At 39.5% G+C, this 26,147-nt stretch overlaps 2 protein-coding genes across 17 annotated transcripts in view; both read right to left on the reverse strand.

The window, feature by feature from the left end:
- Nucleotides 1–9,947, reverse strand: part of LMO7 (LIM domain 7) — a 128,874-nt gene extending 118,927 nt beyond the window's left edge. For all 16 annotated transcript variants that reach the window (XM_085058241.1, XM_085058235.1, XM_085058219.1 and 13 more), the window contains exon 1: nt 9,786–9,947. In XM_085058241.1, coding sequence (XP_084914367.1) covers nt 9,786–9,932 — 147 coding nt within the window. In that variant the 5' untranslated portion in view covers nt 9,933–9,947. The remainder of the gene's footprint in view (nt 1–9,785) is intronic.
- Nucleotides 9,948–15,265: 5,318 nt separating this feature from the next.
- Nucleotides 15,266–26,147, reverse strand: part of UCHL3 (ubiquitin C-terminal hydrolase L3) — a 45,625-nt gene continuing 34,743 nt past the window's right edge. The window contains exons 7-9 of the mRNA XM_085058273.1: nt 19,990–20,065; nt 17,442–17,500; nt 15,266–16,155 (exon numbers count right to left, since the gene is read on the reverse strand). Coding sequence (XP_084914399.1) covers nt 16,072–16,155; nt 17,442–17,500; nt 19,990–20,065 — 219 coding nt within the window. The 3' untranslated portion in view covers nt 15,266–16,071. The remainder of the gene's footprint in view (nt 16,156–17,441; nt 17,501–19,989; nt 20,066–26,147) is intronic.

A 26,147-nucleotide genomic window follows, 5' to 3' on the forward strand; every position in this document is an offset into this window, starting at 1 on the left:
CAAAGGAAGTGAGTTTTCACAAGGAAAGATCAAAGCTTCCACTGGAAAATGGAATGGCACAAGATTATAGTTGCCACAGTAAAGAAAATAAACAATAATTCCAGAAATTCTTAGCTGTGGAGGTAAGAAAGGCAAGAAACAAAAAAGAAACCATAAGCATGAACATATAAGCATTTTTCAGTCAGATCTAACAATAGGCTTCCATGCCCCATGGTAAGTATAGCAGCTGAGATACTAATTTTAAAATATGTAAGTGAAAAAATTAAAATAAGTGTAGTAACACATTCAGAAATTTAGAACAGTCTGAGACTGCATTCCCCCAGTCTTTTAAATGGCTAAATGCAAAACAAATGCAAAAAAACCCCAAAACAACCCAGATTTAAAAAGCTGGCCCATTCTATGAAATGTCACAATTTAAATACTTACAAGGTAAGAAATTCATGAAGGAAAAAGTAGTTATTTACAAACAACTTTAGGTGCACATTTCTCCTCGTCCCTTTCCAAGCCTCTCTTCTCTGTCATTTCTTCAGAGTGCACAGCTCCCAGCCCTATCCACTGACACCTGACATGCAGACCTTCCTGGAGTCTGAAATCACTTTGCCAGACCTACCCCAAAGTCACAGAGGACTTTGGGATTTTATCAGACACATGAAAGCTAGGTCATTAGTGAGCAACCCAGTCTGTGCATTTTAATGGGGATTTGTCTTTGAAAAATTCATCCACACATAAGACTTGTAGCTGTGAAGCAATACCCTCTTGAATAATCATCAAGTCAATGTTTATTATATCAGGGATTTTTTTTGCCTCCACAGCATCAGGCAAATGTCTGTGAAAGATATCCATCTGTACCTGGAGCTCATGCCTTCATCCTTGCTCCATTTCCATTCAGTCTGAATAACATCAGCTACAAGCAAGCTTTTTATTGAATGTTGAGAACTCACAATGAGGATGCCCACCTGACATTAAAAAAAAAAAAACCAACCCCAAAAAAAACCCCTGTACATGCATACACACAAAGGGAACACCCTTGTAGTTAGTTAAGACAGTCAATGTCACTTTGTTACAACCCCTTATATTTGCAAAAGAAACTGCAACCAAGTGTCTGGCCCTATTTTATTTAGGATTACGTTTTCAGGTGCATCCAGAAAGGTATACTTTGTCAGTGGCACTGTTTGGCAAACAGAGCATGGTGACACAAGGAAGAAAAGGTTTTTCCTAGAGCAAAAATGCAGTAGTGCCTTTGTCCCCTGCTTCACCTAATCTTAGTTTCCAAAGAAGCATTTCAAGGCAGTGCAACAGGTAATGCTACAAAACTCCTCCAATTCTGTAGTGTCAAACCTGGATCTTTTTTTCCCTTCCTCCACAGCCACTTTGACATCTAGCTTCACAGAACCGTCAAGGCTGGAAAAGATTTTTAAGATCCTCAAGTCTAACATTCTCCTTCCTTCAGTGTCGAACAACTACTAACTAATAGAAACAGGATAACTTATGTCATTTTTGGAGGCATCAGCAACTGACACAGTACTGTCATGACTGATCCAGGCCATGTGGTTACCACTGGCAGGAAAACTTGACACTGTGCACCCATCTGCCACTTCTAGCACCTTCAAATTCTGGCATCAGCTGCACAAAAGGCATGTTGGAGCCCCATGGTGTACTGGCTGTATACTTCCTTAAAGTAAGCAGAAAAAACATCCCACACTTGCTTCTGTTGTTTATCACATCTTGATTTATTATTAGCTGACATGGCCATTTGACCTCACAGAAAAGCTCAGCTCAAACTCCACAAGCTACAATTTTCAATTTCTTCCTGAAGGAAAAAATAAATAAATAACAAATAGCTGGGTCAATAAAGCAATTCCAGGAAAGAATTTATAAATAGCATTGGAGATTGCTTCTGGGATTAGATTGCCCCTGTGACGGGCAGGTGATGATGATATCCAGATACCCCAATACCTCTGAAGGTCCACCTACCACCCAACCCAGCTTCAGTGAGACACAAGGACTGCTTCTCCCATAGTAGAAGTCAGTGTACAAGCATACTAAATACTTTCAAATGCTTTGGCTCAGAAACTCCTGGCAGAGTTTCTATTTAAAACAGCCTCAAATTGTATTTATAAGCATTATGAGAGTCATCCTGTAGAAGTTATTTATGGCTAGAAGCCAGCCTCCCTAATCCTGGTGTCTATCTTTTACCTCAACCCCAGGCACCTAGCAGACAGATCCTGAGTCATGTAAGGAAGAGAACAGGGCAATGAGCAGAAGCAGGTGACATGAGAAACCTCCAGGGAAAGATGGTTTGTCTGAATTCAGATGTTTGTCTCTCCTCATCCCACCTGTCAGCTGTTACTCAACAGCAAGCTGCTGCCAGAAGGCCACCTCCACCATGACCACCTCTTGCCTGGCTGGATTGCTGGTGCCCATCTTGCTGTTTAGGAGCCAAGCAAGAACCAAATACCACAAAACAGGCTGGTTTTTCCCTGAGCCAACTCACGAGAGCATCAGACAAACACCACTGCCACAGCAAAAGGAAGCAGCGGAAGCACAGGCCAAGCACAAGAGTTTCAATGACACTTTGCTGGGATAACATCTCAGCACTAACACAAAACCACATTGTCGTGGGATCTACTGTAGGAGGACAGCTTGGCCCAAACAACAGATTTCACTGTTTGTGCTAGCTGAACTGATCTCAGCCAAGCTAACTCCTTCAAAACTGTGATACATTACAAGGATTTTGACTTTTTTGGCCAACACAGTAACAACTACTTCCCAAAGTTAGTATATTTTGTTCCTTTCTAATAGTAACAACTGAAAGCTCAATCACATCCAGGAACAAAACTGAGAGCTTTCACATGAGCTGGTACCAAAAAAATGCGCCAACATTTGCACAACATGTGCCAACACTGGCAAAAAAATATAAAGCAAGTCTTTTAATCTTCATGCCCTTCTAAGATAATCCCAGATGTTTTGTACCACAAATGGAAAACACTGTTGAAATTAGGTTTCTCTGTTCAATATAACACAAATGAAAGTTTTACAGCTAAGCATCCAATTGGAAGCTAGCACGATGTGAGTCAGATCTATACATCTTTATTTTCAATGGAAAAATAAAAAAATAGCACTAATAATAAGCACTAAATTTACAACATCTTGCAGAGGTTCATAGCATGAAGAGCCACAGAACCTATTTTAAAGCAGCTTATTCACTGCATGCTTTTAAAGTTAGATTTTCACTTGGATTGATAGCATTCAGAATGTGAAAAACAGCAAAACCAAAACACTCCTCCCAAGGTAATTTGGATAATAAGTGAGGTGTGTCAAGCACACCTTAGACCAGCAGAAGCATTTCTAGTACACTGGGTCTGACAGCACATGCTGTTTTTCATTAAACTGCTGTAGCTAGAAAGGCCGTTTAGAAAATGATAGTTAAGAGTTATATTAGTCTTGTTAAGCAGAAAAGGTTGGGGTTTGTTTTGTTTTTAAAAAATGTCCTGCAGGAGTGGATAAAGGAACTTCAAAGTGGAGGAGTGGTAGGTACAAGAAACAGCTGGAATGTATCTGGCTCTTACAACACAATAAAGCCCAAGTGTTTTCCAAAGCTCAGCAAGGTCACCGTCTAATGTAATATACATAAGTGTTCATTAAAAAACTTAAAAATTTGGACCAAAAAATGCTCCTGACAAAGAAAAGGTGCTAAAAGTGAATTCACAGTAATGTGGGAGGAGGGGGCAAAGCATGCTAAACACGGAAATCATAATCATCTCACCTTCTCCCTAAACTACAGGCAGAAAAACATGCAGGACCTCACAAAACTGCAGAAAGGATCAGGACATGGTTCAAAAAACAAACAAACAAACAAAAAGACAGGAGAAAAAGAACAAAAGCAATGCCACAATTAACTCTAGCTGCTAACCACAAAATACAGAACAGAAGAAAACAAAAGCCTGGTTAGAATTGTCTGCAGTTTCCCTTAAGCTTCAATGCATTTCCACAGTATAGAAGACATACCCACTTCTATAGTCAACAAGTTAATTCTTTCTCAAAGTGCCTGCAGATGCTGCTTTCATGCAAAATTTTACAACAATACTCAAAACTACAAAAAGAAACTTCATAAAGGAAACTACATTGTGAACTCAGCTCAAAGCTACGCATGCCCATCACACAGGACTATGTGAAGACAAACTTTTGATTATCCCTGAGAATTTCCAAATACAGACTTGAAAATATATAAACCCACCTTGCTGAAACCAGGAAATAGATTTTATTCTCAAGCAAAAGTCAGACCCACTTCTCTCTCAAACATATTACAGATACCTTTCCTGAGGTCTGGAAGCAAGGGGACAATAAAGTAACAGCGAGAATAATGTTCAGTCAGATCAAACAGTATTACTGTCTCACTCTCCTTCTAACACATTGTTGCTAGTCCCATTATATGACATTTTACCACAGCATTTTCATAGTCTGCAGACAATGGAGAGAACATTATTTCTAGGATTTAAATTCCCACAGTATTTACTTCACAATAGGTATACTTACATATCAATTAATATTTATATATATAATTTTTATATGTTTTTATGTTGGATTAGATTATATTTATTCATTAAATACTCACTGCTAAAAATAGGCACACAATAAAAAAATATTGATGCATCCACCTAAAGCAGGGTTAAATACACCCCTTATGTAAACATGAGCCAGGACTTTGGCAGCTGTGCTGTAAGAAGTTCTCCAGAAACCAGCCCACCCAGGTTTTATGACTTGACAGAATTACCCAGTATTAAACATGGTTTAGGGAATAGAATATATAGATTTTCCCTTTTCATTCACACATCTTTCATTCTGGCACTGTTCAGGATATTGACTGGCTTTCTACAGACTATCCAAGAATACATTACCTAGGACTAAGAATTTTTTTTCATTACGATTAATTCAACTTAAATAAAGGTACCTTCAAGAAGAGGATTTGAACAGTGAAATTAGTCTTCTATCTCTACAGTTATTCTTCCCATACCAGACTATATGCATTAGATTCATGCTTGGGGGAGAAACAAAACAAAATAATCACTGAGGTAAGATCTCTATGCAAATACAGGGAAAACATCACTGCTAGACTTCTTGGTGCATTTGCAGAAGCCATAAAAATATACAGTATAAAGGCAAACTTTGAACAGCTTCAAAAAAAAGAAACATTTGGTGACCACATGTCAGCGACCATTCCCTGGATTTGATTGCTATGCTGTTGGTCCAAATCAAACCATTTCAATAAGTTGTCCTGGTTCTCAAGTTTTATTCTCAAGCAGACTCTACCAAGTTACTTTGCAAATCTGCTTTTTCAATCTTCTAAGCAGGTTTGAGAGGGTAGGAGCAGGGGGTGCACACATATATACACAAATTTGTTTTTTCCTAGAAAAAGAAAAAAAAAATTCCAACATCCACTGCAATGCAATAGTGCATGCAATTGTGAATACACAACAGCATTCAAAATGATTAGGCAATTTCACTACCCATTCAAGAGTCATGACAGACAGGAGCAGCAGAGGTATCTTTAGCTGCCATCCAGATAAGCTGGGCTATCTTCTGCTAACACTGTCTATCAAAAATTATAAAAACCTTATTTTGCTGTAGAAATCCTCATGGTGAAACACCTCTCTCTATCATCACTGGGCAGTGGTAGCACCAGGAAGGACTTCTGCTGCAGCGTCCCTGCATGAGGAACAAATCCAGGATTCCAGGGTCCTGATTCTGACTCTGAGACTGACACTCTCAACAACAGTCTGATTAAATTAGCAGCTCTCAGAAACACAACTCCATTGGAGTTATTAGAGAAAGCAATTCAGCTCACAAGAAGAGCTGTAATAATTTTCAATATTAATAGTTACTTGGCCAAACACCCACTTTTCACTTCAGTGGATTTGTTGAAGTTGCTCCACATGCTTTGCTATGGCTTTGCTGCTTCACTCCAACAATTCATTCAGGCACACGCTCACTGGCCACCCTACCACAGACTGGAGCTGTACATTTGACTACTTCAGGGGGAAAAAAATTCAAGCATTATTTGCCTCAAGGCACTTTAACTAAAGATTTACAGACTTTGTGGGTCAGGTTTCAAGTTGCTTTAGCAAACAATTTCAAACCATAGACATGTACCAGAAGATTAGAGTTCATTTAAAACACAGAAGAAGAATCAAAAGCTGAGACATTTTACAAGAAAACAGCACACACTTCTTTCCTCTTGAACTCTTCAAGGGGCACCACTCCTAAAACAGTGAAGCATGTGTTGGGGGAGAGGGACTGTGTCTCCCCTTCATTCACGAGGGTGAACTTCGTTGTGGACTGTAGAAAGTGAGAGGCAGACTGCCCTCCCACGTCTTGAGGCAGGAAAACAGACTCGGCAGTCTGGGATATTTAATAGCTGGGGGAAGAATGCTTTGGTTTGGAGGAACAGCTTTTGGCTTGCTTAAGTTATAATATGGAACAGAACACAGTACAACAATTTTAACCCAGCTATTTCTAGCTTTGGCAAACACAGCTCTACCTTTCATGGAATGAGAGAAAATCCTGAGCTGGAAGTGACCCACAAGGATTGAGTCCAGCTCCTGACCTTGCACAGGACAGCCCCAAGAGTCACACCATGTGCCTGAGAGTATTGTCCCAGTGCTTCTTGAACTCTGCCGAGCTTGGTGCGGTGACCACTTCCCTGGGGAGCCTGTGCCAGTGCCCAACCACCTTTGGGTGAAGAACCTTTTCCTGATACCTAAACCCTACTGACACAACTTCATGCTATTCTCTGGGGTCCCATCACTGGTCTCTAGGGAGAAATTAGTGCCTGCTCCGCACCTCCCCTCATGAGGAAGTTGTAGACTGTGATGAGGTCTCTCCTTGGTGTTTTCTTCTTTGGGAAACTATTTCCAAGTTGTGGTATTCCAATGTTTTGTTGTCAGCATGCACCATCTGCCCAGCTGAGATGCCAAGTGAAGGCTGGGCCTCATGTGAGTTTGACCAGCACCAGTTGCTCCAGGCAGAGCTGGGGAGGCACCAAAAGTCTCAGGTGCAAGAAGCCACCACCACTAACCAGTGCTGGGTTCTATAGAAAGGGCACCTGAGAAGAGCTTGAGTTTTGCACAGAAAATGACCATTCTCTCCCCCAAACAAACAGACATCCTCAACAGCCAGCTCCCCCAGCGACTCCAACTAGTCTGAGACAAAAAACAGCCCTTCCCAATTCACAACACGTGAAATACAAGAGGTTGGGGACTACACTTTAAGAGGTCTTTGCACTGTGAAGACTACAGACCTGCCTTGTCTGCATTATTATAAACTGTGCCTCAACATGAACCTGAATTAAAGAACAAAGTCTTTCTTTAAATAACAGATATAGATGCATTTTTGTGTTATTATTCTTATTCAAGCTCTTGGGCTTTCTGGGTTTGGGTGGTTTGGAGGCTTGGGTTGGGAAGGTGGTGGTGGATGAGCTTAGAGTTTATTTGGTTTTGGGGGTTTTTTGTAGCAAAAGAACTAGGAACAAATATTTGAGCTCCCATAAGCCAGTGGCTGCCCTACAGCATGGAGAATTCAGCTGGGAACAGGCAGAAGAGGAACCTGACCAAGACACAGTCTTCTTTCCCTGAAAGCTTCAAAAATATATGGGATGAAATTTGTTTGTGGTTTTGGGGTATTTTTTACTCCTCTTGAGATTTGATAAATACAGCTGCTCATTCCCGTTACTGAAAAAGCCCTCAGCTTCAAGGTTGGAGGGGTTTTTAAGTCTCAGAGTCCAAAGAGCTCTCAGCTGAAATACAGAAATATGTTAACACAGCTTTCATTAGCAAAGGGAAAGAGTAACAGTTTACAGAGAGCTTTTGGCTTGTTCTTTTAAATACATAGTAGCTAGTGTCTGTATGCTTTCATCTTCCTCTAATGTTAGGGAGAAGTTGGTACACAAAACCTTACCAAAACATCAGAAGTTCAAGTTCATAAATATTTGGGAATCTGCCTCATCTTCAAAACTAATTGTTTAATCATTGGGACTCACCATGTTTCATTCTCAATCATGGATACACCACTTTGTCTCACCAAGACTCACAAAACCATGGGACATCTCTCATTACCCTAAAAATACCATTACTCTTCCATACAACAACGGAAATGCTTAGTCTTGGCTTTTTAATCCATCTGGACGTAAAGAGTAGAGAAACAACGGATCTTCTGAAACGCAAACCTCATTTCATAGGGAAACAAATATTTACATTTTCCTTTAACATTATGGAATCCCTAACATCCTGTTTATCCATACCTTAAGGTTTGCAAGTTACTCGCTTTACAATAAAGTGTTTTTCCAAGGGGTAAGTTTAAAAGTTACTTTAAAATGAGAACAGCTTTCACATATCAAAGGATAGCCACACAAATTAGATTGGAAAGGGGGGAAGCTGAGCATGTGTTTTTTCCCCCTACGCAAACAGTGCACACTTCACACTCACATCACTTTGTTAGTGCTCCCATGTAATACTAGCAGGCAAAGACACAAAACTTTTTGTAGGAATGGTACAACCAGCCAGTATCATACAAAATTTAATAATAATTAAAACAAATCCCCAAACCCTTAAAACAGGATTTTCAAAGACAACATTACATCACCTTAATGAAGCTACTTAAAGTAAGCTTCGCCTGTTTAAAGAAAGCAATGCAAGAAAGGTATACGTGAGAGAGGAATGCTTTAATTACTTAAACTCACAGCTAGCTCTTACAAAATTGACACATGGGGAAGCCAGGACTTCTTTAATTACCTACATTCACAGAGGACACAAAACTGACACTTGGGGAGGTCATTTGCAATACCCTTGCCGTTGGTGCTCTTAGTTCAACATTCTCAATAGATTTTAAGCACTAGATGTCATTGTTTTACAGAGGAAACAAAGAAACTTGAACTCAGGTCTTGACGAGCTTATAAAAATAACGGGTAAAAAGTAACAAACACCCTTTTTCTAATATTTCTTCCTTCCAAAGTTACTCTGATAGTGGTTCTGACAAAATTAAGTTTCATCTTAAATGAATAAGCACAAAGCAATAAGCTTAACATGCTAAAGTACATCTAAACCAGCACTCTAAAGCTCCTCTTTAAAAGCACACCACGACTCTAAGGGATGCTGTTCAGTATTCCTAGTATTTCTCAGCTTCCGCGCCATCAGGCTCTGTCGCTCAGCCGATGCTGCCCTGCTCATACCCAGGTACACCCAGCAGCAAGCTCCCTCCCCACGCTGTAGCACGGTGTGACTCGGGGTAACGATACAGAAACACGGATATTTACGTCAAGGACTGTGTACAGTCAGGCAATCATGTTTAAAAATAGGAGAGAAGAAAATGAGTGTTAATTTCAGGCTGCTCTCTGTCCTGAACTCTTTCGAGACAGGAAGGAGTGTCTTTAATTCAGACTGTCTCGCAGCAAGCGCTACAGAAGTAATTTACAAGATGGCAAGAAATTATAAGTCTTAATGACAGGAGGGCAACCAAGCCAGCCTTTAATTTGGATTGCGAGGAGGGGGCGGTGGCGATACTGCACAGACAAATCTCTGCAAGTTACCACGATACTTTCTAAAAATAGCAGTCCGCAGCTGCCGACAAAGCAGCAAAGTTTGGGGCCGCGTCCCCGGAGCCGCTGCCGGCCGGCGGGACAGCCCCGCGGGTGCGCGCTGCGCGCTCCCCGTGCAGGGGCCGCGGCGGGACCCCCGGGCAGGGAGCGGGGTTAACGAGGGGCTGGCGCCCAGCAGGACCGAGAGACGCCTCACCTCCACCCATCGCCGGGCTTCGGCGAACGCCGCCGGGAAGTCGCACTCCGCGTCCTCTCTCCCGTCCATGGCCAGCAGCGAGGAGAGCAGCGAGCGGGGGGCGGCCGGCGCTCGGCGGGGCGGGGGCGCGGGAGCGGCCGCTGTCATTCAGCTGCCTCCTTTTAACGCTCCCCGCGCCGTCTCCTCCCCCTCCGCCTCCTCCCCGCGGAACTCCCCCTCCCGGGAGCTCGCCGGCGCTCCGCGGCCGCAGGAATCCGAGGAGCCGCGGGCCGTGCGGCAGCGCCGGGACCCCCGGGGCGGCCGGACGCCCGGGAGGGGCCGCACCCCCGCGGCGCTGGCGCTCCCTCCCGCCGGGACGCGGCGCCCCTCGCGCTCCCGGCCGCTGCGGGCCGCCCCCGGCGACTCCCGCCCCGGCGCATACCAGGAATAGCTGGGGACAATCGCACCTTTCAGGGCCGGCCCCGCCGCCCCGGCCCCCGCCACCTGCCGCCCCGCCCGGCCGGGACTGCCCAGCGCGCCGCCGCCTCCCTCCGGCGGGGCCGCAGGAGCCCCGGGAGCTCTGGCCGCTTGCCTCACCTCCGCACCGGTGGGGCTTCCCCGGCCAACCACCGGCAGCGCCGCGATCCCGGGAAAGCGACTCCACGTTCCTCTGCAGAGTTGTCCTGTTTGGGGACAAAGTTTTAGGAGCCTTTTCCACAGCTTCGGGAGACATAAAAGATCCACGCTTTGTTTCGAGCGCTTTTCGTACAAAGTGACCGAAGCGGAGGTGCCCAGGCTGAGCTGGAGCCACACGGCTCGGCTTCCGTGCTTCCCTCCGCAGCCCCGTTGGCCTCATTTCACAGTGGTTTAGCTCACAGTGCCCACACTAGCGCCCATCGCTCTGTCTCATTCGTGTCCCTGTCTCCGACACACTGCAACAGCCCCTTTTGCGACTTCTCTACCCCACACGCTCTCCCAGGCTCAGAGCTAAAGCCGGGTCTCAGTATGCCCTGACCCTGGGCCTGGGTGGGAGCTCTGCTGAGCTCTGCCCACAGCCATGACCACAAACGTGGGGCAGGTTGGGATCATGCTGTGCTGCAGCAGAGGGTCATCCACCCTCACCGAAGCACGGGACCAGGAGGAAGATGGTGTCCTGACTGAACACAGAGAAGTCCTTCCTTCCAATACAGGGGTGGGCCAGTGCTAAGCGGGAAAGTTAAATATCAGCAAAAGGGGCCATTTTCTGTAATACTACTCCATAGCATTACGTTGTTGGGTTTTGGCTTTGGTTTTTTTGGGATTTTTAGAGTACTAGATTTCATTTTGACACTGCATTTAAGCTCTCTACAACTACCTGAAAGGAGGCTGTGGTGAGGTGGAGCTCAGTCCCTTCTCCCGGGTAACAAACAACAGGACAAGGGGAAATGGCCTTAAGTTGCACCAGGGGAGGTTTAATTTGGATATAAGGAAAAACTCCTTCAATGCAAGCATGGTCAGGCATTGGCACAAGCTGCCCAGGGATGTAGGGGAATCACCATCCCTGGAAGTGTTCAAAATGTGTGGATATGCTACTTGGGGACATGGTTTGGTGGTGACTATGGCAATGCTAATTTAACGGTTGGGCTTAATGATCTGAGAGGTCTTTTCCAAATTTCACAATTGTATGATCTTTTCCTACTTGAACATTTTTTTGTATTTTTTCATTCCATGTCTTCTCTGTAAGTAAAACTGAACTGCTGCACAAATCTTTTGCTTTTGTAGCCCATGGCAGAACATATGTAATTTTTGAAGGATGACTGAGCAAAGATAACCTAGAATTTGTACTACACATAAATCCACTTCTCCTGAGATGTTTACTTGGGAACACATCGTATTTGGACTCTACAGGAAACCTTCTTAGAATAAGGAAGAAGAATTTTAGGAGATCAACAAACCAAGAAGCTATTACCCATCGGTTTCTCCAGTATATGGAAATCAGTGTTGCTGATGTTACACATAGGAAGGAAAATGCAGTGACTCTGGCTGAAATGAGTTCCATGGGAGATGTTTGACATTTATTAAAGCTACAAATGCATAGAAGTTATTTAGTTAGCTCCTCACCATGGTATGATTTGAGACATCTATGCTATAGAGCCAGCAAGGAACAATATGATATTCAAAGCTGTAATTTTGAAGGTTTTTTTTCTACTCTTTTTTCCTGCTCCAAGACAGATCAGCCACAAGACCAAATACAAATGAAAAATCTGCATTTTTCTTGGGGGAAGTCTTCTCAGGGAAGCCTGAACATCAGAAAACAACCTTCTCATCTCACTATTTAACATCCATTATTACAAAGGTTAAAAATGTCTAAATAAAGCATGTATCAGCTGCTGCTGCTGGCTGACATCAGTTTGCATTACCTGAGGTTACCAAACATTTTTCTGGAGAACTACAGAAGCCTTTCTCCAGTTTTTAAGGTCTTTCATTTTATCTAAAAATACAGTGCTTATCCCTAAGAAGGAGAAAGTAATTAAGAATTCTATAGAACAGGCTTCAAAAGAGGTAATATTTTAAAAAATTTCACATTTCTCACTTATTTCTGGTTGCTTTATTTCACTTCATGACAAATCAAATCACTTTTCTTACAAATGAAGTGTTTAATGTTTTAGATCAAGTAATTCAAGTTATTTGAGTAATCATGTAATTTGATTAAATGTTTAAGTAGACTGCATGGATCACAGCAACTTTCAAGATGAAGTTATTCACTAAGTAAAAAAAGTCCCAACACATAAATCTCATTCTCAAAGTGAATTTTAAATCAACTGTCACAACTAAATTATCTGTGTAAGCTTCAGCAACCAAAATAGTTTATTATTCCTTTGCACTAACAATGTAAGTCACCAGAGTCCTAGATCAGAGAAAGATTACATATTCCAGATATGGCTGCTAATTGTTGCTGTCAAAAGTAGCAAATGTAACATTGTTCTACTTGACAAAAATAAACCCTTTCAATGTGTGTGCTCCTAGGGTTAAATCAAGAAAAAAATCACATCATATTCTTTTCAAGGAGAGTTCTACAAATATTTGACACAATAATATTTTCTACCAAGGCAGGCTTCTTCCTTTAAGGAAAGACCATATTTATTTTGTAAATGTGGGCTGTTAAGTGTCTTTAATTTCCAAAACATACATTTCAATGTCAGAAAACAACTTTCTTCTTCCTTTAACTGAATCATGCAGCCATGATTGAAAGGAAAGAGCATTGTAGTGGTTATTAAATTCTTACGGTTTCTTAACAAAATACCTGTAAATGACATGGGAAAACCTGCACCAATATACTTAAAAGAGCTTGAACACTCCTGAGTGCTTAATAGCACACCAGCTCCACTCAGCTCAAATTAATGTAAGTGCAGAGCATGCATCATCTCTTCACTCCTACACACATCATTTCCATAAGATGATGTGTACAGCCGGCCCAGACTGCAGGAGCTGAAGAGGGATTTCCTGGCACCACGTGCCTGTGGCCAAGCTATGCTCCTCCACACAAAACTGGCAAGGCTCTGGCAGGGCTGCACAAGTTAGAAAAATACAGTGTTATTTTCCCACGGAGCTTGAACTACTAAGCAGAGATTGTACAGCTCAGGCAATGATGCAGATACTGAGCCATCATAGAGCCAAAAGCATCATGGGGTCTCCAGCGTTTATCAGCCTCTAATCAGGACCTTGCTTGACTTTACAAGTCAGCCAACTGTTCAGACCTCACTTCTTCTGTCCACGTTATACAGGTTGTATCATATTCCAGCAGCCTGTAGATCCCTTTACTTCCTGTGCTCCTCAAGATGGTCACCAAAGCCTGTGCCAAAGCGTGGTCTCACAAGCTCTGGAAGGCTGGTAGACTGTACATGTCAGGTGAGATGGTATTTCTGCAGTGCAGGCCTTCACAGTTTACAGCAAGGAACTGTGCAGTGAGCAAATACAGTTCAGCATAAAAACTGGTGCATTGCTCTTCCTTTGGCATCACAAAGCAGTGTTCACTAAAATGTACCATCTTACATATTAATAAACCAGAAATTAACACTGAAAATAAAACAAAATAGAGGGAAACCTTACCCTGCAGAACTGATTTGAAGACTATGTAGAAGATGCTAAGCAAAACTACAATACTGCCAAAATACTAAGAACTGTTATGTATAGGCTTTTACTTAAGATTCAAGACGTAATTTTCAGCATGACCACAGAAAATCCCACCCCAAATTTACTATTCTAACCTGATTATCCTTTGTCCTGAATTTGTCTTATCAGTCCTTATACTCAACAAGGAGCTCCAGTTCTACAGGGATTTTGCAATAAACAGCTGCACAGAAACAGAGACTGTCCATTTGTTACTTCAACACACTGAAATCTTCTGAACATTGAAGAGCATATATGATGAGACCATTTTCCTAAAGCAGACACATGATGTAGCTTGTTAAATAGCTTTGAACTGCACTTCCTCGCTTTCCTCACCCTCCTCCCTATCCTAAAAGGGCATTAGCTATATTAACTATAGGTTACTTAAAAGGTAATCATCCAAGTCACCACTAGCATAAAATACTCAATATCCCAATTCAATGGTGACAACCTTTATTTCATTTTTCCTGATATTAGCAAGAAGACAGCACAGCTGGTTTGGTTATTAAAGCCTCTGATTTTTATTTAAAAGCAAGTTTCACGGCGTTACTAATGAGCATGGCGACATAAAGCAAATCTTAATGATACTGCATTTTACTGGGGTGAAAAAGTAAAAGCTTCAAAAATAAAGCTCATTAGTGTCATTTTTCTCCCTCACTTTTCCAACCAGCTCACTATAGAAAACAGACTGTTGTTACTGGATTTCCCAGGTGATATGTTTTAGACAGACACTCAAACTTTTTCTTTAGAGTGTAAGAGATGTTCTTAAGTGATAAGACAGACTCCCAGGCCCCTTTCTTTGCTATAGAGAAGGAAAACTCTGCCAGACTGCTTTTGGCATAACCCCATTCATTTTTCCTGCAATGACAATTGATAGAGAATGAAAGCACCCTCTGGGACACGGAGGGTTCAGTTTCCCTTGGCAGTGTGTTTAATTGGAAACAAACCTAAATTATTCCACTTCAAAGGAATGAATAAGGAATATTTTTCTGGAATGCCAAAAACATTCATATTAACCCAAACCAACCTTCACAGGAATCCTAAAATGTCAAGACTGCTTAGCCAAAAAAACCCAACCCAAACCCAAAACAAAACAAGAAAACCAAACCCAAAACCACCACAATGTTACTATTCTATATTCAGATATAGAAATTGGCCAATAGTACCTTAAGATCAGTGGATGGAGTGGGAGGGATGGCACAGGGCAAGGGTATCACATAGCATTCAGTAATGCCACCTGACAAACTTACAAGATATTCCTACAGGAGAGAAAAGTATATGACCATCATGGCTACCTTAAAATCTACACTCTGTTTCTGCTGTTGTTAAACAAAACTTCATTACAACAATCATCACTTTTCTATCATTTATTTCAATTAGGTGATGTACTTCACATAGCTTTATTCACCTGCATGTGCCCTCCACAGTCCTACCATTTGAAATAGTTAGTGTGCCTTTTCTGGGGAAAAAATCCACGTTGTTTTTCCACATATACAAATAGTAAACATTGGTTTAACTAAAGTTTCTTGACAATTTATTAACAGTATTAGACTTGGGAAACAAAGTGAAGCTTTATTCAAAATGTAAACATTAAGATAATTTTAAAATGTTAGTGCTCATCAACAGTAAGAATAGTCCTTTTTCTGCCTTTTTTCTTCCATATATTTATTTATAAATAATGCACTGAAAAAATGTCTTTGTCATTTGAGTCACCTGAAGAAGTTCTTATAGTATGCTTGTGCCATTATAAATAAAAGATGAAGATAGCCTCATATTCCAAGTTTTCACCCATTACCATATCACATACTCCACTCAGAATGCTACCTGTGCATGATACAAATGATAATCCTGCTCTGAAGCAGCTCATCATTATTATGAGGAAGTATCACAGACAGAAATTCCCAAAACTTATAAGGGGGTGGAAGAGAAAAAACCCACCACATAAAAATCTTGCACAAAATGCATGCCTGTATAGAAATACCCAAAGTTGCTGTAGGAACAAGCAGCAAAATATAGCAAGGACAAATGCAAAGTTTATTCCACGTATGCTACAATTAGTCAACATGTTAGGGAGTATCAAAATTTGTACTATTAACATATGGCAACAGTTTTATTCTTACAATACATTGCAATAGAGTAGCCTCGCTGGAAAAGGCTTTTAAGCTGCAGACAGTGCAATTGCATTAAATCTTAATTCTTCTGGGTCACGTTCCATGAATTTCTTGCAAACTTCTATTGCATCCTAGGGAAAAAAAGTACAAAAAAATACAAAATGAAAAAGAATATAAATCATACTTCTTACAAAAAAAACCAAAACACAACTGAAATATGAAGACATGTTTTTTCCAAACTATGCTCAAAATGGATTTTTCCATAAAGGTTTCCATAAAGGTGACAAATCCACATAAACTGTATTTCTGTTGTGAGTTACCACTATTCAATATTACTTACAGTGCTCATATGGACAGCCTAAAAGAGCAGAAGTTTTACGCAGGATCTTAGCAATGATGATTTTTGTGACTGAATATTACTTTGTGCAGCAGATGTGCTGCTTGTCTGACTTTCTAAATGCATCTCTGAAGTTTGCCTTAACTAGTATTGCTGCATTCAGAAATTTTTTCCTTTGTTTCAAGATGAATCTAAGCTGGGTGGGGTAATTGAAAGATTTTAAGTAGTTCTTTCATCTAGCTTTAGGGTGCAATCTGGAGAACACATGTTATCAGTAAAACAGGAAAAAGCCACATACAAAGTAAGGAAAGCTTTATCCAATTTCTTCCCATGTCCAAGCAAGCACAAATTGTTTGCAAACTTCACAGACATTAGTCTATGCTTCTAAACTATAAAATCATTTTGGGTTTTGTTTGTTTTGGTTTCTCTGGTTTCTTCCTTTTGTAATGCTAATCCAGTCTGTATATTATAGAAGTCAGATCTATGCATTGCCTTCTCTCAACTTCAATTTCCCATCACTCTGTAGGGATGACAGTTTATCCTCCCAACTCACTATATCCCTTTCCAATTCATTTCTCAGCTCATGGCACAAAGAAGCACCCAAAAGAAGCTGTGAAAGTGGAGAAGAATGATTATTAACATGGGTCAGAAAGGAAATCAACTTCTGTCTAGTATGACGCATATCAAACTATAACTAAAACAAAGGAAAGAGAATGAAAAATCCTAAGTTTTTAATCTGGTAACTTCTTGTTAGATGTACTGTTTGAAAGGAGCAGTGGAATAGGAAAATCCAAGCACAGAAGACAAGTCAGTCTGATCTTATGCTACAGTCAACCCTTCTGACATTTCTTATGTTAACATTAATCTGTCATCCAGAGCCACAACGGGAGTGTTCCAAAATATCTCTTTCAAAACTGAGTAAACCTAATTTTGTGTCACCATCCCACTTGCTCTATTCCTCATCCAACCATAAATAGAGCTAGACTTGTATACGTATTTTCATATATCTATTTCATAAATTTTGTGGAAATACAGTAAGAATTTTATATAATAGTATTTAAGAATTTTCTCTATCCCTACCTCTAAAAAAGAATCGTCGCTGGTTTCCCCATGGTTTATTGGAAATGGCTTGCGCCCATCTGTTGAAAGACAAAGTAGGATTGAACAACACATTTATGAAATTATAAAAGCTTCATTTGTCCAATTAAAACTATTTGAACAGGTTTTTTGTACTTCACTTTCAAAAATGCTACCTCATTTTTCATAAAGGTCACATATGCACCTAGTTGTTCCCTGGTCTCTCATCCACTGCTGACTGCTTCTACCAGTATTATTATATACAGTCTGTTACTTTTAAAAAATAACCTAATCAAAACTATGAAATATTTTTTAATATTTAATTTGAGAACTTCTTGGCTGTAAGTTGCTATTGTTTTAGTGCTGGTGTAGTACTTCAGTTTTTCAGGTAGAACAGAAAAATTTCAGCTATGCTTGATGGATTTACACAGAGAGACAGGTTTATGTCTGTGGTGTTTGACAGCTGTGATCGGGGACTCCATGTCAGAACAGAGTAACAAACCCACCAATATGAAGAGCATCACTGAAAATGTTTCTGTCATTTAAAATAAATTAGCAAACAAACCTATCAGCTCTAAGTATTATATACTTTCACAGCATTTAAAAAGGGTTGCTATAGTTATTTTTTTTCTCACATTTCCAATATAATACTGCTATCATTCTCAGCATTTTAAAAATAATTTCATTCATATAAATATGCTTCAGGTTACTTGCAAAGAGTTAACAGTATGAAAACCTACGACAGGATATCCTAAGTGTTTGCTAGACCAAAATCACTTTTGGCTCTGTCTTCCATGTAGAAGACTTTTCCCTCCCCAAAGATGCCATCAAAGTTGACAAGACCTCCAAACTACATTTTCCATAACTAAAACCAGATTTGATATTAGAAAACTTTTGGATTTACATGAACAAGACGTTGTTCATTATTGTAACTACCATGACTGAAGATACAAGGCAAAACCCTCAGAAAATGCCAGGGAAACAGAACTGAATGCCCTGCACTGTTGCAAGCAAAGTTTACGTCAGTTTTGGGGCTTTTTTTAATGTCCATATTGGCAGAACAACATTTTAATTTCATGTGCCTATAAATAACATATTTTCCGTGGCAAAAACATCATAAACATTTAATATCCATGTGCTTTCTTAGCATTTTCTGTGTACCAAAGCCCACATGCTGCCCACGCTGTCTGAAGCCACTGAATCAATTGAAAAACTTCTTTCCATTTTCCCACTTTTAATTTGGGGGTTTTTTTGCTTCCTTCCACTGGTACAGAGAGAAGTTATTTTAAGAACAAAAGAAACAGTACTATTGGCATTCCACTGTACAGCACAGCTAAATGTCTCTTTTTTTCTAATTTTTTTTTATTTTAGGAAAAATTCAAATGAGTTTTCTCTTGCATCATACCTACAGAAAGTAGGTAAACATGGTCATCATAGTATATACTCTGCTTTTTAAGCAGCATAAATTAATGGACAATGACAATATATCATGGAAATAATTGCACACAACCAAAAGAAGAGCAAGCTACCATTATGACTTGAAATTTAGTCATAAAATATTTATTTTGCATCCTACAGTACCTTCCTTTTTGATCAAGTCCACTGACAGACATACAGCATCATAAAATACAAAAATGTGTTTCTATTGAGTATGGCTTATCCCTGACAATACCCCTTAGATCAACTTAATATTAACATAAGCACTTCTTATATACTGCTTATGCCCCATGCTGTGATTAGTTACCACCTGTTAAGGGCATTGCTTAATTACATGCTGATTTTCAAAAGATGAAAATGTTATGACCATAAAAGGCTGCAAAAATTATGTTAGGATAGATCAGTGACTTGCAGTTTTTAAATGCTGATTTACTTGCTGGTTTTCTGAGGAGTCTGCAGTGATACCTAGTTGCCCAGCAACATATTCAAGACTGGAGTCATTAGAGAATATCTGAGCAAAACTAAGTGCTACAAAATATGAAGAGGGAAAAAATAGCTCTATGTCAGAAAATAAAGACTACTGTTGTACAGTTAACCATTGACCATAAAAAGAAGAGGAAAAAATGACCAGACTATTACATAGGAGTCACAGAATATGAATACCTCTTGGTATCCTGACTACATACTTTGAGTGTAAACTGTATCGTGCTATTAATAATAAAGCTAACATTTCTGAAGTGGCATACAGTTAATTTAATACTTCCACAAGCAATTCAGGAACTTAAATATAACAAATTTCCTGTGAAATTTTGAGTATTTATCCATTTTTTCTTGCTTCCTGGCCTTATAAATGCCAACAGAAATTTTGAGGCAGTCTAGTATTCTGTACCATTTTATCTTAATAGGAGGGAGTTGAGGGAAGGGGAACAAATAAAGATAAACAACAGGAACAAGGCTGCAGTTGTTTCACAGAAATCCCCAGATCCCTAAGATGCAGCTGAAACGAACCTAAGCCCTATATAACATCAAGAAATCTGAAACTTTGGCAGTTAACAGCATCACTACTTGCATTTGTTTCACACAAATGGAGAGAGTGGATAAAAAGTGTTCTTACCCAATTCATAGAGATGACCACCTACATTAACTAATGCAATAAAGTGAAGATCTACTTTTTCATCTATACTTGGCGCCTGCAAGACAAAAGAAGAAAAAAAGAAATTGTGTTTACTAAAACTCTTATCATTATATGATTAATGAGCACATATCGTCATAGTATGCAAAATACTTAGGCAAAAGAAATCATAATTGGGAAGCACATTCTGGATCTATATGGAGTGGCAGAAGTCAAGTGAGGAACATTTTGGAATATAAAGAAGCTCTCGGCAATGCATATATCAGTAAGAATCCATGCAATAAAGTATCTGGATGTATTTCCAATTAAAGCTCTACAGAGAAGCTTTATTTTTCATTACTGAATTAAAAGCAAAATCAGATCAAATACATAAACATCAAAAATAGACATTCATATCAATAGAAAATCCTTCACTAACCTATCTCCCATAACCAAGTGATGCAGGGCTCAACTCTGAATCTGTACTATTTTAGAACTGAAAATATTCACTTGGTCAAAATAATTTTTTCCTCATAAGCCAAGCACAGTTAAATTAACCACTTCCCTCTTCACAGGCAGTCAAAACAAACACATCTTAGGTGGGGAGGAAAGAAAATAACCAGAGGTGCCCAGACTGAATTTCAAAGTGGCATCATAATCATCATACCCAGAAAGGACTGAAGTACAGTGAGAGCACGAAGGGACGTGACATAAAAAATGGTTCCAGTTAATAAAGATCTACCTAGCCCAGTGCTGTGTTGGCAACTACAGCAAGCAAATGCTTTTGCAGAAGTTTTTGGGCATGCACAGCATGGTGCTTCATCAACACACATTCTCAGCACCCACTGAGCAGTGCTTTTTGAACTTGTGAGCCAAAAGGTCTATCGCCAGTGTCGTGTTCCATAGCAATTGATGGTGTTAATTTCTTATCAGTTTGTCCAGTCTGCATTTGAACTTGGATCCACAATTTAAGATGACACTGTTTTGAGCAAATGGGAAAAAGGACTTCAGTTTTTCTTCATTATCAAGAACCTGACTTGTGTGAAAATGTATTTCATGCTGTTTTCTTTTATCTTTTAATTACTGCTAGACTTACATGAATTTCCTAAAAGATTCCAAAAATGTAAAAACTTGCCAGAAACAATTAGAGTGTAAAATGTGTTGTAGAACCTCAAAGTCGTATCATCTTTTAATCAGAAAATTCATCAGTTTCCTTTTTGATGACGGCGATGAGAAAAGATTTTAAAAGACTATATATGTATTGAAGAAATTTGGCAAACAACCAGAATAACAGAGCGAAGCACAAGAAGTCACCACAAGTCCTTCAATACATCAAGAAGGCCAAAGAACGCAGCACTGTGGAGGAACTGCCAACAGCTTACAGAAATTGTATGTAGCAAGCTCAAAAATGAGAAAAAAAGAAAAATAAAAAACCACACAATTTCCCCTCACTCATTTGAGATTTATCTCCATGACCAGTTAAAGTGTGAAAGGCACAAACACCCTGTTTCATCACTGTTTCAGAGAGCCTAGAATGGAGAAAAGGCATTCTGGCCACTGAAGATGAGGCATCAATCAAAGAAACAAGAAGATATTTACACTAGAAATTCAAGCAGTCTAAGTGAAATGGCCTTTGATAATTTTGTTTCACAGAAGGCCACACAGAGCCAGGACTTAGCAAAACCAAGCAGCCTCAAGAACTTGACTACCCCAGTTGCAAACTCCAAAGGACCACGTTTCCATAAAACCACACAAGACAGTAGGTAACAGCCAATGGCACCTTGTTGTTATTCCTATTGATCACCTAACTTTTACAGACATCTAAGCTGTAGTTCTACAAAAGTGTGCAGGCAGGCAAAGCTGATCATTCTTGTCAAATCCCACATTGTCACCAAATTCCCTTTGTAGACACACGACTTCACAGCTGTTCACTTATCAATTAAACATACCAACTAAGAAATCTGGGTTTATGGAATTTCAAGGTTAGGGGAAAGACCACTGCCAGTTAGTCTCACTTTACGAAGGAAGTAGCTTAAAAATTTAAAGCTTACATCTGGTCATATTCTACCTGGGCTCAAGTTGACATAAAGTGGAAGAGTATATCACTATTTCAGAGGACTTTGAGATGTTCAGGATTCAATTCGACTACATCTAGAATGAGATATAGTTGCCCTTTTGACGATTTTGAGGTCAAATTCTAATAAACATCCTTTCTCTAGAGAGACACAATTGGCATGCTTGGAATGCTGAGTCTATATATAGAAAGAAGATGGATAAGGAAGCCATCACAAAAAAAAAGCATGATTGACTTTTCATAAAGTCTACTTAGGACAGACTCCTATAGAATCCTGCTGAGTTTTTGTACATGACTAATCTAAATAACATGCTTTCATTGTGCTATTGCCATAACCCATGAGAAATGCTGTATTTTTACACTTTTAATTCCCCAGCCTGAGAGAGAATGGAAGTGTCATGCTATTATTAAGTTTTCTACCATATGTTCTAATGTAGGCAGTCTCCTTCCACTGAGATTTCTTTTCATCTCATCTAGATAGCAGTAAAGTTGATTTGTTACACTTCTTGAGAAATTAGGATTTCAGTAATTTTTGACAGAAAAATATTTGCATAATCGTAAGCACAGAGAAACAATAGGGTCTGAATAGTCACAATGACCTAAAACTTTGTATTATAAAAATCTGTTTCTTGTAACTTAGGCAAACAAGTAGCTGCATTAAACATTCCCAATGTGATAAATCTGATTCAAAATCCCTCCCTCCCCTCCTTACAAAAAAACCCCCAATACATCCATATGTGTGCAAGCACACTCATGAACACACACACAGACACCACATGAAAAGCCCCGTCAGGCCAATTTCCACTTCACTGGGCAACTCTAGAAATTCTAACACTTGAACCAGAAGATTCTAAATTTCAAAGGAATGGAAAAAAGAGGGAATGTCAGCTCCAGGGAGATGTCTTTTGTGGCCTCCTTGAAAAGCTACACCTTTGGCCAAGTTTTCAAGTTTCTAATGAAGTGTCTATGACAATGTATACAAGAACAAGGAGCATAGCTTTAAGAAGACTGCCTGCATGTTCATCATGAGGTAGTATTGCTTAGAACAGTTACAGAGGATTTTCTCTTGATTACTCTTCTTGTCAAAGACCACCGACATCAATCAACTGTTGAGATGATCTGTTCCTCTAGACTTTTTCACTTAAAAGCAGTGTGCAAAAGGAGAAAGCACATTTGAAGGACCACATGTATATATGAACCACAAGAAAAGAGAAAGACACAGGAGTCTAAAATAAGATGATTGTCTAATCAGGATTTGAAACTAACTTATGGGATTCAAGATTCATTTTTCAAGTCTTCTGAAGAGCTGTCATGCCAAGTAAAGAAACTGATGCCTCTCTCCTATCCAGAAAAGACAGACAGAGGAGGAAGACCAGCATCTTGAGTAGCTTACAGAAGCTTATGTTATGGTTGCAATCTTAATATAAGAAGTTTTGGCAGTATGGGTCAGTAGATGTAATTTTTCCAATTTATCTCTTCAAAAGAAAAAACATGCTGAAAAGTAAAAACCAGAAGACTTGAAACAGATTTAAAGAAGAAAAATACAAAAAGTTCAGTGCTCAACATGATGATTCTGAGAACATCATCTCAAATGTAACTTTCTCCCAAGGAACTGAGGTAACACTCAACGATAATAATACAGAATAACTTTATGAATACCCAGTCTCACACACAAAAGAGACAGCCAAGGTTATCATGCCCTCTAATTTTGGATACCACATTGAAATCACTTCAATATCAGAGTTCCAATTTTTCAGAGGATTTAACTGCCTTCTGTGCCAACTTGGACAATCAAATTGAATAATAAACAAGTGCTGACCTTTGTGAGAAATCAACTTTAATTTACTTGTGTCAGGTCAATGCCCATTAGTTCGTGCTATTGAAACAGAACCTCTACACTTCTTCCTCTCTTCTCTTCACAAGCAGATTTCAAATCAGTAATTAAAATGGCACTTTCCAAAGTTTTTACAGTATAAGTGATAACCCTTCCTACTCCTTCTTGTACTGAGAAATTCCTTTAGTTTCACCTTTCACCACTGCAAGCTTCCCTCTCCTCAGGAACTAAACCAGTCTTCTTTGTAGGTGTTGCACTAGCCTTCAGAAACTCAAAGGTACAGGGCGTATCAATGTTTGCCCAATCATATCAGCCTGTCTAATAAAGTATATTTCATCACCTGCACAATTTATCTTGCAATGCATTTAGATCATTATCCCCATCCATTACCCCCTAAAAGTTAGTATTCAATTTTCATGCATTTGAAATCCTTTCATTTTCAAATGCTGCTAAGTCAAAACAAAACCATTCATCAAATTCAATGTGCAACTGGTTTCTTTTCCCCAAAACTGCATTTCTTGGACAAACTCAAAACTGAGCAAAAAAAAGTCTTTTTTTCATGGATCTACTGAATAAGCCCCACCACACCCTGCTTAAAATTTATTTATGAAAGACCACATTATAAAAGCAGATTCAATGTTACATGACAGTTTTCAGGCAACTTCTTCCAACTATAGCTTGTATTTTTATTATTCCCTTACACTTGCTTTTGAAAGGAAGAAGCAAAGCAAGAAGCCTCACAAACCAGTTTAGTAGAATGCTTTGCAATACAGGTAGTGACTGGGAAAGGAAAAACACCACTTGGTGTTAAATTAAGAAACTGGCATCAGGAATCTGTCAGGTTGTGGAAGAATAGTACTGAAGACTGATAGGGAAAAGACAATTTTGCAGAACCTTCAGGAACAAAAAATTTTAGTTACATCCAATTGAAAGATAATGACAAGAGTAACTGCTGTTTTAAGATAAGACGAAACCTTAGAGGTTTAACTGTACAAATTCCCTCACAAGGAGTTACAAGAAGCCAAAGAAAAACATATCCAAAAAAGTTTACACAATAAAACACTAGGTATGGTTTAAATTCAATAAATTCTGAAGTAAAAGGGGAAAAAGTCATGCAATCACTGTTGAGTAGATCAGACGTCCATAACTTCCATCTTGCAGCATTGGATGTGCTTGGGCAAATACACTGTGTAGCAGTGTGAAAGGCATTTGGGTCTTGCTTAAAGTACTGCAAATAAAACAAAGATCACTGGAACGATGATCACAAGTTTTTAGCAAGATTATTTCTGGCTCATTCTCACAAAGCAGTGACATATCTACTGGTATCCAATATACTGCAGTGAGTTTGCAGTACTTGAAATGCTCTGGAGTTTCACAGGTGAACATACACAGCTTAATTTAGCTCAAGATATCACTTGCCCAGAATAATGAAAAAGACTTTCTACGACAAAGGTCCTGAGGGACAGTCTTGAGTGCTGACACAAGAAAACGGACAAGAAGTTTCTTTGCCAAGAATTGCCTTATGTATTTTTCTACTCTGCTGCCATGGTAGACAAGCTGTCTCAAGCTTATTACCTCTACATCCCCAACAATAGCTGGAATATGTAAGGGTCAGGTGAGGTACAATTTCAAGCTGCAGGAAAATAGCATCTGATTTTGAATGGGAGAATGTCAAGCAAGAAAGTGGAATTCAGATATAGGCTTTATCAAGGATCAGAGTATCTGGATACGGTGTTTATACTAATCTCCTTTTAAATGCATAAGAGGGATTATTCAGCAGTATGCTGCTCTAAATAGGTATTTCTTGTTTTATTTCTTTAAAGAACTAAAATTTTGATCTAGAAAGTCAATGGGAAAAAGCAAAGAGCATGTTTTCAAATTTGAGACATTTGTAGGAAAGATTAATAGAATTAAGAGATAATTTTGATATATATATATATACATATATATATATAGAAAACCAGCAAAACCTTTTAGGCAGCAAAGCGTAAGGCAAGCAGAGACACTGAAAGAACAGATGAGCTGGAAGAGAAAATGAAAAGGATTGTGGAAAAGTCAGCATTACTAACGAAGCATGCTGTTAGCTTAAAAATTTGCCACATCTACTGCAATTTATCAGATTTGTACAGAACATTTTAGGACAGTATTTTCAACTTTTTTCCCTTCTGTTATATGTTCTGAACTCATCTGGAAACCTGCCCTAAAAGGGTGTTTTGGGACTGGCTAAGATGGGTTAATTTCCTCACAGCAGCC

Source organism: Lichenostomus cassidix, chromosome 1 (genome assembly GCF_008360975.1).
Source record: "Lichenostomus cassidix isolate B80296 chromosome 1, HeHo_3.0, whole genome shotgun sequence".
Classification (NCBI taxonomy): domain Eukaryota; kingdom Metazoa; phylum Chordata; class Aves; order Passeriformes; family Meliphagidae; genus Lichenostomus; species Lichenostomus cassidix.